The 16,580-nt window shown below is 37.9% G+C and overlaps 1 protein-coding gene across 1 annotated transcript in view; it reads right to left on the minus strand.

Moving 5' to 3' along the window:
- Positions 1-16,580, minus strand: part of Macrod2 (MACRO domain containing 2) — a 1,827,576-nt gene that overhangs the window by 160,930 nt on the left and 1,650,066 nt on the right. The window contains exon 10 of the mRNA XM_013011026.1: positions 5,183-5,227. Within this exon, the coding sequence (XP_012866480.1) occupies positions 5,183-5,227 (45 nt within the window). The remainder of the gene's footprint in view (positions 1-5,182; positions 5,228-16,580) is intronic.

Raw genomic sequence — 16,580 nt, forward strand, 5'->3', positions numbered from 1 at the left:
TTTTAATTTTCATTTTTTTCTTTCCTTGTTTTTTTGTTTGTTTGTTTGTTTTTGTCTGGGCACTGGCCCTGAGCTCTTCAGCTCAAGGAGAGTGCTCTCCAACTTGAGCCACAGTGCTGCTTCTGGTTTTCTGGTGATTTATTGGAGATAAGAGTGTCATGGGCTTTCCTGTCCAGGCTAGCTTTGAACCACGATCCTCAGATTTCAGCCTCCTGAGTAGCTAGGATTACAGGTGTGGGACACCAGTGCCCAGCCATTTTTTTCTTTTACAATGACAAAAACAACTCCAAACTCCACATCTAATTTTCCATCTTCCCATGCAGAGGAGAGCAAACATATTTAGAAAAGATAACAGAATTGCCCTGTAAGTTTTGAACACTTAGAAATATCTGGACATGAACATTTACATATAACTTAAAAATCAAATTGCACAATCTAAAGGAGAAGAAGGGTAAGGTTTACCTTCACTGGAGTCTTTGGAACATTCTGGTTTCTTTGCTTTGCTCTTCTTGAGGGGTGGAGAGAGGCCTTTGTGTTCTAACTCCTCTGGAAACACAAAGATTTCATACATTTTTATTTAAATATTTACCAGCAAAGTTCAAAAGTGTGTTAAAGTTTAAATACGTTTTCCTCTCAGTAAATCTACCCACTCACTGAATCTTAATTACAGATACATATGTCACCATGCTGGAGTTAAACTTTGGCAAGGGACCTGTGTTTTTCCAACTTCCTTAGACTTATACTTAAGGCTTAGGCTACAGCAGGTCTTGTAGACATTTAGTAATTCACACAACAGTTTAATTGGACACAGTGCTTTTTTGTTTAAAGATCTTCCATAAGAGAACTGCACATCATTATGATTATTTTTCCAACAGAGTTTAATTCAAAACTCCATGGATTGACAGCTGTCATTGTGCATCTCATTTTGTTCAGCTTCAAAGCTGGACATAAATGTCACTTATTGAAAGGATGGGGGTGTGGCTTGAAATTATCCTGCCTTTATTTAACAGCCTTCTTTAGTAATTCAAATTGGAAGTAATCACTTATATTCCTAATTCAACTATTGTGTTTCTCATTTTTCAGTATTCTTCCAACTCTATCCAATGGGTTTAGTAAGTAAAATGATGAAGACAGTTTGTAGAAAGTGTCTCTAAATTCATCCCATTCTGATATAGCATACTTTAAATATGCGGTCTAACATTTCTATTGAGTTCAGGGCTTATGTCTTCACCTACTTACATGGAATCTCAATTTTGTTTGGGAATGGATACCTTCTTTGTCCCTTCAGATCTATTCCTCATCCTTCAACACTTCCTTACTGTGCCCCGGGCAACTAGAATCTCTGAACTGCATTAAGAAACTTCTTGGTTCTCTGGTTTCCTATCAAATTCAACCAATGGACAGCTAAGAGAATTTACTTCCTAGACCTTAGTAGCTTTCATGGGCCAATCATGTGCTTCAGGATAAGATTATAGTCCTTGTCCACAGTCCTTCTCCATATGACTTTATGTTTCCTGAGTTCTGTAGCCACGCTTCCGCCATTGTCCCTTCTGGGCTGGGATTTAAGTGTGTCTCTCTTCTCTCTGTCTTAATGCCTTCCCTTCTTCGCTCAGTCCCTATCTCAAGCATTTCAAACAGAACACCAGCCAGAACTTCTGAGTAGCTAGGATTACAGGCATGAGCCACCAGTGCCTAGCTTAGGAATTCTCTTTCAAATATATTATTTGTACCTGAAATTATCTTGCTCTCTTGTTAATTTTTTCCTCTCCTCCTCCTCCTCCTCCTCTTCCTCATCTTTTTCTTTCACTTCCTTTTCTTCTTCCTTTTCGTCTCTCTTCTTTTTCAGTGGTACTGGGATTTGAACTTAGGGACTTAAACTTGCTAGACAAGTACACTACCACTTGAGCAATATCTCCACTGTGTTTCTTGAGTGTCTGTTACCTCTTTCCCCAATTCTTTGACTATAAGCTCCATGAGAAAGGGCACTTGTGCTTTCTTTGTACCCTTGGTGCCTAGCAGTACCATGAGAATTTCATTTAAAAACCCATTTTTATTTTTGCTTCACCCAGGCCTTTCTTGAAGACTAAGATATAATGGGGCCTGTGTCTAATTCTCACTCTCTTAGCAGCTGCTCTCTTGTGCCAAGATTCTAAAATTATACTATGGAGCTATGACGACTCGGTTCTCTTTTCTCATTTATTAGGAAAGGAACAGAAAAAAAAACCTACCACATTTGATAGATGTTCTATTAAAAACCTTGGCATTATAGACTACAAAGGATTGGGGCAGTAGGCTAGATGTTCTATGGTTGCAAGTCAGTCACATCTAAGGTCATTACCATGGCCAGGGTGAGAAATTTTTGCCAGTGACTACATTAGCCACCCCCTCCCAACTTCTGTCACCAGGTGTGAGATGTATGCTGACCTTTGGAATGGGTTCACCCAAAACAGAAATGAGGTATTTGGAATAGCTCACTGAGCACAAATACCAGGCTCAAAAAGATTCATAAAGTGGGCAAAGCAACATTTGCAATCTCACTTGGAGAAGACTCTAAGCCTTTCATGTCCTTGAAATGCATTGTCTAAAATGGGGGTGCCAGCAGAGAATTTCCAGTGCTGAAAATTCAATTCCAAACCAGCATTTAGTTTTAGCAAATTACATTTCTAGTTCTTGACTTTCCACCTGAATGGAAATTCATAGTGAATGTGTGAGATTTTCAAATACATCCATTTGCCTACATTTACAGATATTTGAACACCCCCTAAATGCTCATACTTCATTTTTGAACAGTTGTGAGCATGAATTCATGTTAATTATGAAGTCTTCTAGGACAGGAGTATTGTATTATTTCATGACAACTATAGGCCTGGTCCTGGAGTATTCAGTCACTGATACATATGGCTACTGTATCCAGGTTTCTCTGTGTGGCTTTATAGGAATAGTATTTCCTCTTGGACTAGGTTACTGAAGGGTGAGTTGTTCCTGCTTCCTATCAAAGCACTCCATACTTGTTAGTATTATATTTTATTATATATATAATATTATACACACACACACATATATATATATATATATATATATATATTTAGATAGCTTCTCTTTCTGGCAAAGGGTAGAACCTGGAGCTTTGCCATGAACATGGCTTTTCCCCCTTGAGGAACACAAGCGTGCCTTCACCACTGTTGTGTTGAGTGGCTATAGATAGTTGTTGATTTTATGCCCTTGCTAGCTTAGGTTGGAGCCAATTCCAACAATGCATGGCCCTGTACATAAAAATACTCAGGAAAATAGTTACCATCTGATTAAAGAAGATGAAGGCCACTTCCTTTCATCTCACATGGGACAGAGCTTCACCTTCAGGATGACTTTTTCTAACTCTCCTCTGAGATTCATTATCTACCTCTGTTTACTATATAGGTCTGGAGCAAAAAAGTTAAGACTTTGCCCTGGGGGCCAAATAAATCTGTATTCAAATTCTATATCTACTAGTTAAGAAGAAATCCCTTGTAAGACTTGATGATAATTTGCCCCAGATATCTGTTTTATGTATTCCATTAACTTATGCATAGCAAGAAATTGGCACAAGGCATGTTCAATTAAAGCCTGGTGTGCTGACTTAAGAGAGGTTTTGAGACTCATCTGAGCCAGTACAACTAATTTTACCATCACCCATTTGAAAAAGAACATGGTAGATGTGTTCACACCCCAGAAATCAGTTAGCTCTTTGCATCATGGCTCACATATCCAGAGAGTCAAAGTTCCCAGCATCCATTTGTCTTAGGTATTCAAGTTGTTTTCCACTACCATTTGACAATATTTGGCAGGTTGTTTCACTCAAGTAATCCAGCACTAGTGCATCCTTAAAACTTACATTCTCAAAAATGTCTCTAGCTTTCCTATCTACAAGAGAAGAGATGATGAGGACAGAGATACAATGGCAGTTAGTGGTCTTAGGAGGCTTGTTTAAACTGGAGACCAGCATGTTCCAGTATGAAATCTGAATGAAGCTGTATTTCCTCCCAATACCAACTGGAATGAGAGAGACAGAGAGAAGAGAAGAGGAGCATAGAGGAGAGGAAGAAGAGAAGCAAGAAAAGCAGTAATGTACTGAATCTGTACTGTGGGAAAAGTGATATGAGAAATATTCAAGATAAGGTACCTTACTTATTCAACACCCTAAGCAAAACAATTGATGGGAATTATTGCCTCCAGAAATAGAAAATGAGCTTCACAGAAAAAGACACTTGCTTAAGGCCAATAAATAGTTTAGTTAGTTGAATTCAGGCCTATTGATTAATGAATTCATTTTTAAGAACATATTCACTGGTTACATTAGACCAGTGTCCATGCTTTTAAACCATTAGATTTCCCTTATAAATTCTAATCTTTCTTTAGGAGTTAGCATACAGCTTCCTCTCTGACAGTGAGAAAAAATTACATGCTATGCGAAAGTATACTTTCCAAAAATGACCACCCCTACATTTTAGACCACGCAGACTCTGCAAAACTACTCCTTATCAAGAGACAATTCTTTCCCCTGAATCTGAGTGACTTGTTCTGTGAAAGTGACATTATGGGACTTAAAAGCTTAGATATTAAAAAGGGTACAGCTTCTAAGGTTCATTAATTCTTGTGAGGAAAACTCAGTGGGTCAGCAGGCTATAATGAGTCTCAGGCTATTGAAAGAAGCCACATGGTAGTGTTTTGTAAAATTGTCTCAACAAGTTTCAGCTGATGATGGCTGGAATCAATCACCAGCTAGGCAAATGAATGAACAAGTTTTCATATGACTAGCCCTGGCTGTGGAGACTTCTTGGTAAGCCTCAGACTTCATGGAACAGGATAGTCAAGTTATTTCAGTTTGGTAGTCTGTACTTCATACAGAATGTATGGGAATAAGAGGTTGTTTTAAGTAACAACTGTGGAAATGATTTATTACACAACTTTTAACTATAGCATCCGGTTCCATTTTTACCTTAGCTGTCAGGAAGCCCAGTCTAACTTTATGCTGGGTTATAATGAGATTATTTGCTCACTAATACAACTACTTCCTTATTATATTGATCATGTATTTCTTTCTTCAGAAGACCGTAGTATATATAGTATATACATATGTAGAATATATACATATATAGTACATATACATTATATATGAAAAATAATAAAATCTTAAATTTAGTACCTGAATCTTCTTTCATGTCAACATCTTCTTCTCCATCATTATCATCTATGAGAAACAGGAAAAGATAAATTTCTATAAAAGCTAAGAACAAAATAAATAAATAATAAAAATAAATAAATAATAAAAAATAAATAAAAGCTGAGAACACCAAAATTTTCCAATTGAGCTGAATAACATAATTACATAAAAGAAGGGACAGCATATATTTCTGTTTTCTGTATTATGCTGAGCTAGAAGGAAAGTGTCCATGTCAGAGAAGAAATTAACACCAAAAGTTTACATTTCTTTTCTAGGAAAAAATTACATATTTTTTTTTTGGGTCCGGTCGTGGGGCCTGAACTCTGGGCCTGGGCACTGTCCCTCAGCTCTTCAGCTCAAGGCTAGTGCTCTACCACTTGAGCCACAGCGCCACTTCCGGCTTTTTTCTTTTTGCTTATGTGGTGCTGAGGAATCGAACCCAGGGCCTCAAGCATGCAAGGCAAGCGCTCTACCACTGAGCCACCTTCTCAGCCCAATAATTACATATTTATAACAAGCTATGTGTGCAGTAATTTGTTTTACTTACTTCAGTAAGTCACATCAGTCATTTCAACTATTCAAGTTTTAAATCACAGGTATGCAATACTCATCTCCAGTAATGGAGAAATGTAGAGAAATATGCCAGACACATAAACTTATCACATCTCTGTACAATGCCATGAAAAGTACTGCTCTGCTATTAGGTCCATAAATCTAAACCTTTAACCATGTGCTTTCAAAGCCCCTCTTAGTCATATCATTCCCATTTGATTGCTCTCATCTCCATTAATGATCACTTGCAAATGGACCAACAGATCAGGGGATCTGCAATTCCTATGCACTATAGATGGTATGCTTGAGGTTTTGAACTTATATTGTCAACTCGTTCCTTGAATGGTCTCCGTATTTGGCACTGTGATGTGACGATGGATCCCTTAATTTCAGTTGTCCAACCTTGCCCCTCTAAGTGATGACAGTAGGAGGTGAAGGCTTTGAGAGGTGATTAGATCACAAAGGTGGAACCTTCATGGATGGGATTAGTGGCCTGCAAAAAGATGAAGAGCCAGTCCTTGCCCTTGTTCTGCGTGAAGAAATGGGGAGAATATAGATCTCTATAGGGACCTGGACCCTTGGCAGACAATACAAGTACTGCAGCTTTAACCTGGGATTTCCAGCCTGCAGACAGGGAGAAATAAGTTTGTTTCTGATAAAGTCTCCTTGTGTCTGGCAGCCCAAATGTACAAAAACACTAGTCAGCCAAGTTCTGCCTTATTTCTGTATTTGTTCCACTCTACTCGTATTATTGTGGATTTTGTTTTGTTTTTTGGTATTAGGGTTTGAACTCAGGGCTTTTCACTTGCTAGGCAAGTGCTCTGTCCCTTGAGTCACACCTCTAGTTCTTACAATCTAATTCTCTCTCTCTTTATCTCCGTCTTTTAAAGAAGTATATTGTGTCTAAATATAGGAAGATTACTACTTCTCATCTAAAAATATCTTAATCATCAAACACATTATGAAATGATAATGACCTAGGTCACTGTGCTTTTGATAATCTAATTCTGACTCATTGTCAGCCAGATTTCTGAACTCTAACTTCTTTGCCTGAGAGCTTCTAGAGTTGCTAGATACAACTGAAGGAAATACTAGGGTTTTAATAACCAACAATCAGCCTCTCAGAAATGGCTGATAACATTTGCGAGTCAGTATTCCAACGCCCTGGCTTTTGATATTCATTTACAAACATCTGGAGTTGTTCCTGGCTATCTCCCAAAGCCCTTCTCTCCATTGGGCCTCTGAAGTCCCGAGATAAATGGTTGAATAGTTAACCTATTGTCTTCCTATCATCTTCTCTTTCTCACTACACTCCTCTAGTCTTGTGTCCCAGGCTTGTTTATCAAAGAAACTAGTTCCCCTTGAATCCTTGTTTGAAGACTTTCTTCTTTGAGGGACTCAGAACAAGATGGGGGTTATTGTACTCAAACAAAGGGAAAGAGGTCTGTGAAAATGCATGGATGTGAACAGACAAGTAGTTTTTAATGAAAAAAAAGTTAATTTGATGGCTAATATGAGAAGCTATGTGAAATACTCCATTTCAAGTGACTTTATCCAGCTGAAGGCCTTCTAATGCCAGGTATGATGGTTAGTTTTAGTAATCAATGTGAATGGGCCACAAAATGACCCTACATTTTTGTGTGTGTTTCTGTGAGGTATTTCTGGAAGAGATTAACATGTGAACAGGAAGACCTAATAAACAGATTACCTTTCTCACTGTGACTAAGGATTAGGCACGAAAGAGAAGACCTGGATAAAACAGAAAGGCTGAGCCTCCCAATATGAATGTGGAGCCTTCTGCTTAAATGCTCTCATGCATATATATATATATATATATATATATATATATATATATATATATTGGTTTGTTTGTTTGTTTGTTTCTAACTTTGAATTCAGACTTAAATATTGGTTCTTTCTGGGTCTCAAGCTTGCAAATATTCAGAATGGAACTATATGATTGGTTCTATTAGTCTTAGATTTGACCTGAACCGTGAGTTCTTTCCCAGATCTCTACCTTGCCTGAAGATTATAGGACTTGTCAGTCTCCATCATTTCATGAGCAATTCTTTATAATAAATGATTTTCCATATATAAGTATATATGTGTTCATGTTTTTGTATGTATATTCTGAAAAAATATTAACTAGAACTAGCCAAAAGAAAGAAAATCCTCATTAATATCCCTTGTTGAAGTACTAAACCTATTCAGGAAAATTAAAGCAAGTAAACAACTTTAGGCAGAGAAGTCAGACACAATGTTAAAAAAAAAAATCATTTAGCCAGGTACCAGTGATTTACACCTGTCCTAGCTACTTAGAAGGCTGAGATCTGAGGATTATGGCTCAAAAGCAGCCTAGGGAAGAAAATCGGTAAGGTATTTATCTCTAATCACAGAAAAATCTGGAAGTAGCTCAAGAGGTAGAGTGCCACTCTTAAGCTAAAGGAGTCCTGGCACAGTGCCCAAGCCCAGAGTTCAAGCTCCAGGACCAGAAAACAAACAAACAAACATTTTTTATGAGAAGAATTAACTGAGAATTTATACATGCCTTCATATTTTGGTATTATGTGTATTAGAACCAACAAAGTATTTTTGGTCCGTAAAGCACCTAACATGCCATTTCATGTGAATCAACTCCACTGTAATTCAACAGTACAGTATTCTATATAATGTACTTGAATCATATTTATGTGACCTATTTCTACACAGTTTTTTTTTTCCTTATCAAAATGAGTAACCCAAGGGTTCCTGATATGGCCTAGTGGTAGAGTGCTTGCCTAGCATGCATGAAGCCCTGGGTTCAATACTTTGGTACTATATAAACAGAGAAAGCTGTAAGTGGCACTTTTGCTAGCCTTGAGCAAAAGCAACTCAGGGACAGTGCCCAGGCCTTGAGTTCAAGTCCCAGGACTGGTAAAAACAACAACAACAATAAAAATTTAAAAAAAAAATCAGGAACCCCAAAGACAACATATAAAAACAGATGATGGTCTATGGAAATAGAAGATGACAATTACGACATTCAAAATTTGGAAGTGGCTGAGACTGATAGAGCACTGGCATGGGGCTGGCTGCTACCCTTAAACAGTTCTTTAAGCATCATATTCTGAGAGGACAACAATGGAACCAAAGGTTTCTAGTCAAAGTGATATAAATACCATTTCAAAATAGTGAGTGTTGGGGCTGGGAAGGTGGCTCAGTGGTAGAGCACTTGCCTTGCATGCATGAGGCCCTGGGTTCAATTCCTCAGCACCACATAAGCAAAAAGAAAAAAGCCAGAAGTGGCACTGTGGCTCAAGTGGTAGAGCACTAGCCTTGAACTGAAGAGCTGAGGGACAGCGCCCAGGCCCAGAGTTCAGGCCCCACGACCGGACCAAAAAAAGAAAAAAATAGTGAGTGTTGTATCAGGTTTTATAATTCTGGGTGTTAAGGAATGAGCATGCTAGGGGAAAAAATCCCTTTCTCTTCTGGTTGTAGACCACCCACAGGCTAAAAATACATTTCTCCTTAAAGGAAGAGACTTTTCGATATTAATTTCATAAAAGGTGTTGTTTTATTCACCACATCCCTCTCTGTCAGAACATTCTGTTATGTTCTAGATAAAATTTACAAATATGTTCTGAGTTTGATTAAAAAAATTATGTGAAAACCAACGAGTTGCTCCTGAGAAATCAATTTAGGGCAATTCTATAAGGAAATTTCTGAATTGGAGATCTATAATATCTATTTCACTTTCTTCTGTGGAAGACATAGTTAATATGATTTTTGGTCTAAATCATTATAACTATCTTCTGAGAAGCATCTTGTTTCCCAATAATGAACAGGCCACACTCAGAAATCAGACATTCTAGGCTTTGGAATGACTTGAGATCTGGCTTATTCCCTTCCCTTGTACTATTGTAATTAATACAATATTTGGGGAAAGTCAAATAACAAAAACACACAAAATCCCTCTAAACAGAAGAGTTTGCTGGTGGGGTAGATCAGGCCTATATATAATCTCAGGGTCTTCAGATCAATATTTTTAGTTCAAGGCCATCCTGGACAATAAGTTAGTAAGATTCTATCTTAGCCAAAATAAGTCAGATGTAGTGGTCCATGTCTACAATCCAAGCTACACCACAGGTATAGGAGGAGGATTATGGTGCAAGGCTGGCCCTAGGCAAAAACCAGCAAGACCACAAAAAAGGCTGGAAAAATGATCTACAGTAAGCAACAGAGCACCTGCCTAATAATCACAGGCCCTGATTTCAAATCTTAGTATTGGTGAAAAATTAAAATGCAGCAGAAGTTCTCAAAGTGTGGTTTCTAGATCAACAGCACCATTATCATTTGAAAACATGAGAAACTCAACTTCTCAGGTGCTATTCAAGATGTGTGGAGCCCAAAGCTTTGGAGAGGAAGTCTGTTTTTGATCGGCCCAACAGTCAATGGGAATGCACACTAAAGACTTACAACTTTAGGACCACTGGTTTATAGGACTGATACTGATGTACTGGAGGACAATCTTTCAAAAAGTAGATATTCATCTTTTGGAATACCTAAGCTGAGCAAAGTTGTGATGTCTCATTAACACTAGGGTGATGGGGAGTGGCCAAGGTGGGTCTGAAGAATAGCTATGCCTCTCGCAGGATGTTATAAGCTGCCTTTTATATAGCTAGATGGATGGTGTGCGTCACAGGCTGGGGCCAAGATTCTTAGATTGCTCAGAGATGTGTACATGGATGAAGAATAATTGCAAAGATGTCCACCATTGCACTGAAAAGGGGGTGGGGAGTTCCCCACAGAAGCCATGAAGTATCCCTTCTACCTCAGAGGGAATAAAAAGATAGAAACTGAGCAGATATCTTGATTACTCTTGTCAAACTTTTAGAGATGTCTTCACACATGGGTGGACAGTTCTATAATCCTCATGCAGGATTTTATTTTTGTGTATTTTTTTTGTCAGTACTTACAAGTCTTCTTTCTTAAAGTATAATTTTTTGGATAATATTCTGGTGGGCTCCTCATCCTTTTGATATTTCATTACCAATGACTCCTGGGAACAATTTGCTTTGCAGAGAAATAATTTGCTTTACAGAAATAATGCTAATGAGGATATCTTCATATTAGGAAAGATGTTGGAATCCTTACAGTTTCTCTGAGATCTGGCAAGCAGAAACTCTTGTGAGAGTGACTGATTAGGTAAATTTCTCACAGAACCTGACTTCCACCATGAAGTTGAATACCTGGACCCAGAGAATCTAACAGACAGCAACGTGCACTCTTCAAGGCAATTGATAGGACTGGAAGAAAACTTTTAAAAACAGATAAACAAAAGCAAAAAGGCTTTTTCTTCCCAGTGTTTTTTTTTTGGCTAAGATGAACACTCAGATGTCTTTTATTTTTTAATCTATCAATCAACAAAACGTATTTGCTTAGAAAACAGCACAGTTCTACTACTTCTGATTTGGTCAGCTGGGCACATGATAGAAACAAATTACTTAGTTATATGACTGAGGAAGACAAGCACTGGGAACTAGAGGGATAGACTTTGAGTTTCATTGTGCATGTGTTGAGTTAAAGATGTCTGAGAGATTCCCAGCTGGAGAGAGATGGTGCGCAGATGGCTATACAGAGCGAGATGGACTAGACACAGATCAGTAGAAGGAAAAGTGGAAGACAGAGCATTCTCAGGATAAAGGATGTTTATTCAAGTATGATAAGGACTCCAAATGGTCTTGTGAACTCATGTGATCAAGTACATGCTGACTGGTATCAGTAACCAAGGTCAGCCCCATGAGGTCTAATAACCTCACCAAGTTGCAGACTAAGCAGAAAGCCAGTGATGGAGAGACTCTGTGTGTGTGTGTGTGTGTGTGTGTGTGTGTGTGTGTGTGTGTGTCTGAGCTTCTTTTGCTCATTGCTAGCACTCTACCACTAAAGCCACAACTATTCTTCTGGCTTTCTGGTAGTTAATTGGAGAAAGGAGTCTCACTGACTTTTCTGCCTGGGCTGTCTTCCAACGACGATCCTCAGACCTCAGCTACCTGAGGAGTTAGGATTAAGGGCATGAGCCTTGAAACAGAAACTTTTTAAAGACATGGCTTCAAGTAGAAGTCAGGTTCCTGCACCAACGGAAGTCAGAGGGTTTTCAATACCTTGTGTTTATTTTTATCCTCATTGTTGCTTCTGTGCCTTCCTAGCAATTATTTCATTCATAGACTATTCCCCCAAGGAAATTTCTTTCTCCTTCATTTGCTTCAATGTTTCCAACTACAGAACAGAAATCAGTCTACACAGAATGCTGGAATGATCTTCCAAAAGCACCCTGCCAGGTTTTCTGTAAAGATGCCTATGCTAGCCTCCCATCACCAAGTAGCATTTAGTAGTGTCTGTTTTGCCAGAACTTCCTAATGAGATGAAACTCTACTTAGTCAAGGCTCGTGTTCCCAGGTCCTTATTTGTTCTGCTGTTTATCAGCATTTGCTACACTCACTGCACACTCGCCCCTTTGAAGGGACAGATTGCTTTCTGTCTCTGCCTGGTGCTTGTTCCCGCATTCAGGTTGCTTGGATACAGCAACACTTCACTGGATTTTCATTGAAGGCAAAATGTGTTTGCAGCTTTTGAGGCCCATCAAGTGGAAATGGTTAGCACCCATTTCCTAAGAAGGCAGTAAACTCATTTATGTCACATTACAGAGAGCATGTCTTGTAGAATTCTAAACATCAATGTGAGCCGCGCATTAAATGTGCACAAACGCACCGTGTCTCCATGAGTATTCACAATTAAGGAAAATTCTGAATTCATTTACCCTGCAGTTTTTCTACACACTGGATATGCCTTTTTGGGGGAAAGAATGTAATCCACACCTGATAGTTTTTTTCTTGTTGTTTCATATGCTTATTGAAAGATTGCAGGCATCTAGGTTTCAATGCTAGAACAAATTTTCATTTATTAGCTTATAACTAGAGATAAACTTATTATCTTATAGATTTATAGGCTGGAAGTCTCCAAAGGATCCAATTAGACTAAAATCAACCCATAAAAAGGCTCTATTTTTGGCTCTGGAAGCTCCATGAAGATTCCTTTGTGTTGTTTCTCTAACTTTTAGGGGTCATTCATATTTCTTAGCTCATAATTCTTTTCCTCCATCTTCAAAATCGGCATCTGTTTGAATTCTCTTTAATCTCTTCTTCTTCTTCCAATTTTACCTGACCAATAATTATACTGGTCCTAGCTATTAAGTCTGTGATAATACCTCTGTCTTAAAGTGAGTTACAACCCTAATTCCATTAACAGTGATATTTTCTCTTTCAATATAAACTAACATATTCAAGGTTCTGGTGTTTAGGAGGTAGACAACTTTGTTGTAAGACAGTCTTTTAAAAATTTCTTACAAATCAACAAGTAAAAATGTACAATAATAAAAATATAACATAATGTGATTAGCAGGTTTTTGTTTGTTTGTTTGTTTTTTTGCCAATTGTGGGAACTGAACTCTGGGCCTGGGTGTTGTCTCTCAGCTCTTCAGTTCAAGGCCAGTGCTCTACCACTTGAGCCACAGTGCCACTTCTGGCTTTTTCTGCTTATGTGGTGCTGAGGAATTGAACCCAGGGCCTCATGCATACAAGGCAAGCACTACCACTGAACCACCTTCCCAGCCCCGATTAGCAGGTTTTTGTTTGTTTGTTTCATTTTTGCTTTTGTCATAGGGCTTGAACTCTGGTCCTGGGCCCTGACCCTGAGCTCTTCACTTCAAGGTGAAGTGGAGCCACAGCACCACTTCCAGTTTTTTGGTGGTTAATTAGTGATAAGAGTCTCATGGACTTTCCTGCCCAGGCTGGCTTTGAACTGTGATCCTCAGGACTCAGCCTCCTTAGTAGCTAGGATTACAGGCATGAGACACTGGTGTCCCACTGATTAGCAGTTTCATAAAAGAAAATTGGAGATCAAGGAACTGAAAAGAAAGCAAAAATCATATTTGTAATAAAAGAAATGTATATTATTGCTCACTAATTACTATATTCCTTGTATAAAAGTGATAAGAAAACTTGAGAATGTGATTAATTGAGAAGAGCTGAAGAAAAGTAGATTCTCACATGCTGTTTATGGATATGGAAGCTCAGGTGGCTTAATGATAGGAAGGGCTGTTCAAATTTTCATCTCTGTAAATGGAAACGGCTACAGTTTTTCAGAACACAATGTTACAAAAACAGTGACCTAGTTGGCAAAAGTATATATATATATATATATATATATATATATATATATGTATACACACACATATATATGTATATATATATAGTGTGTGTATGTGTGTGTGTATTTATATAAATATGTATGTATACATAAGTATACATATATATATATATATTGGACAAAAGTATTTTGGTTGTATATGTGTATGTTTGTGTATACATATGCATATATATTTGTATATATATTTGAAATGTTGGTACTGGAGCTTGAACTCAAGGCTTCATGCACTCAGCTTTTTCTGCTTGATGCTGGGTGCTCTACTGCTTGTAGCCTTTTGCTGGTTGATTGAAGATAAGAGTCTTAGAGACCTTTCTGCTAGGGCTGGCTTTGAATAATATTCCTCAGTTCTCAGATTCTTGAGTAGCTAGGATTATAAGTGAAACCCACCAGTGCCTGGTTGATTGTCTATACATTTTGAAGAAACAATTCTACTTTCTAAAAAGGTATTGTTTTTTTAAAAAAGGAATGATGCTATTATCTATAAAGATAGTTTTCTGTAATTATGACTTATAAACAATTATAGAGTAATTTATAAAATTAATTTTAAAGTTCCACAGTATAACTTTGGGTAAACATTAAGCTAACAAAATTTATATGTTATGGAAGAATACCTACTATAAAGAAAAAAATCTTCATGATTTTTAAAGTAACAAACAAAGTTGTATGTCAAAATTTCTGGTTGTTTGCTCTTTCTGTTTCTACAGACAAGAAGAATAAATAACAAAATGTAATTTGTCTCTGGTTGTAGGAAAGGATATAGTTTATGGTTCCTTCTCTTGGCTTATCCATTTTTTTTTACTAAACTTGTACTTTAAGTACTAAGAACTTATGCTTTTTTAAAACACTCATCACAGAAGTTGAGTTACTTATAAAATGTGTTCCTTCACCATCATTTACCTGATTGGGAGCTGTGTCTGCGACCCCTGCCCTGTACTGTGGCAGATACCACATTGGGATATTGCCTATCAACAATCAGGGACAGAATCACAATCCAAAACTTAAAGTGCATTGAAGTGATAGGTATTGAATAAATACATTTCTCTTTGACCCCCAAACTTCCTTTTTTACCTTGATCAGTTGAAAGAGGAAGACTGTCAAAATTTCTCAGAGACTCACAAGTCTGGAACTTTATTTCACAGTTTCTCTGAACCAAATGCCTTCTTCCTGTTGCCTACATATCACTTGGCATCTGTTCTCCAATGCCATTCATCTGTTATAGATCACTGTAAGTACTGCATTTGTCATGAAACTTGCCCCATCTGGAGTGGTCCTCCATGAAATTGCCTCAATTCCTGGGTTCTGCCACTATGCCAATGTGATATTTGATTACTTGCTAACATTGTGTTTCTAACATCTAGAACTCAGGACTATGAGCTCTCTTGCTCAGCGTTTTTGCTTATGGTTGGCTTCTTACCACTTGAGGTAAGCCTCTGTATCTGGCTTTTTACAGGTTAGCTAGAGATAAGAGTCTTGTGGATTTTTCTGCCTGTGCTGGCTCTGAATCATGATTCTCAGAGTAGGTAGGATTATAGGTGTGAGCCATGGATTAACAACTGTATTCTTTTTTTTATTGTGAAAATACTGTACAGAGGGGTTACAATTACATGAGCAAGATAATGAGTACATTTCTTATCGAGCATTGTTGCCTCCTCCTTTGTTTCCCCTTCCTATCCCTTCCCATCGTCACCCCCTCTCTGCCCCTTGTGCCAACATAACATCATGTACATCTCATTGTTGCAATGGGTCAACTTGTATCCCTATTTAAACAATTTGTTTTTTCCCTTCCCCTCCACAAATTATACTAACATCAAATACAGTGAAAACAGGGGTTATACCATGGGCGAAGGACATACAAAGCAACAAAGAAATCATTTTATAATTTGTTAGAAACAATCGCAAGAAAGAAAAACCATTTGAGTCCTTATCTTGGGATTCATTTTGCTTAACATCAACTTATCTGACCATTTCTGCTTGTCTCACACATATAATAGTTATTGCAAATAAGAGAAACCAAGGGACCTATGTTTCTTTGGACCTGGTTTACTTCACTTAATATAATTTTTTCCAAGCCTTTCCATTTCCTAACAAATGGGCAATATCATTCTTTCTGAGGGAGGCATAGAATTCCATTGTGTATATATACCACATTTTCTTGATCCATTTGTCTACTTAGGGGCATCTGGGTTGGTTCCATATCTTAGCTATGGTAAATAATGCTGCAATAAACATAGTTGTGCAGGTAGCTTTACTATGGTCTTGTTTGTAATCATTCAGGTAAATGCCCAAAAGTGGGATTGCTGGGTCATAGGGGAGCTCTATGTGGAGTCTTTTGAGGAACCTCCATACTGCTTTCCAAAGTGGTTGAACAAGTTTACACTCCCACCAAAAATGCAGTAAGGTTCCCTCCTGTCCTCATCCCCTCCAGCATCTGTTATTAGAGTTCTTGATTATAGCCATTCTAACTGGGGTGAGGTGGTATCTAATGAAAGAAAGACAGCCTCTTCAGTAAATGGTGCTGGCAAAATTGGTTAACTACTTGTAGAAAACTAAAGCTAGATCCTTAAATATCACCCTGCACCAGAAT

The sequence above is a fragment of the Dipodomys ordii genome, unplaced genomic scaffold (genome assembly GCF_000151885.1).
Source record: "Dipodomys ordii isolate 6190 unplaced genomic scaffold, Dord_2.0 Scaffold13, whole genome shotgun sequence".
Taxonomy (NCBI): Eukaryota; Metazoa; Chordata; class Mammalia; order Rodentia; family Heteromyidae; genus Dipodomys; species Dipodomys ordii.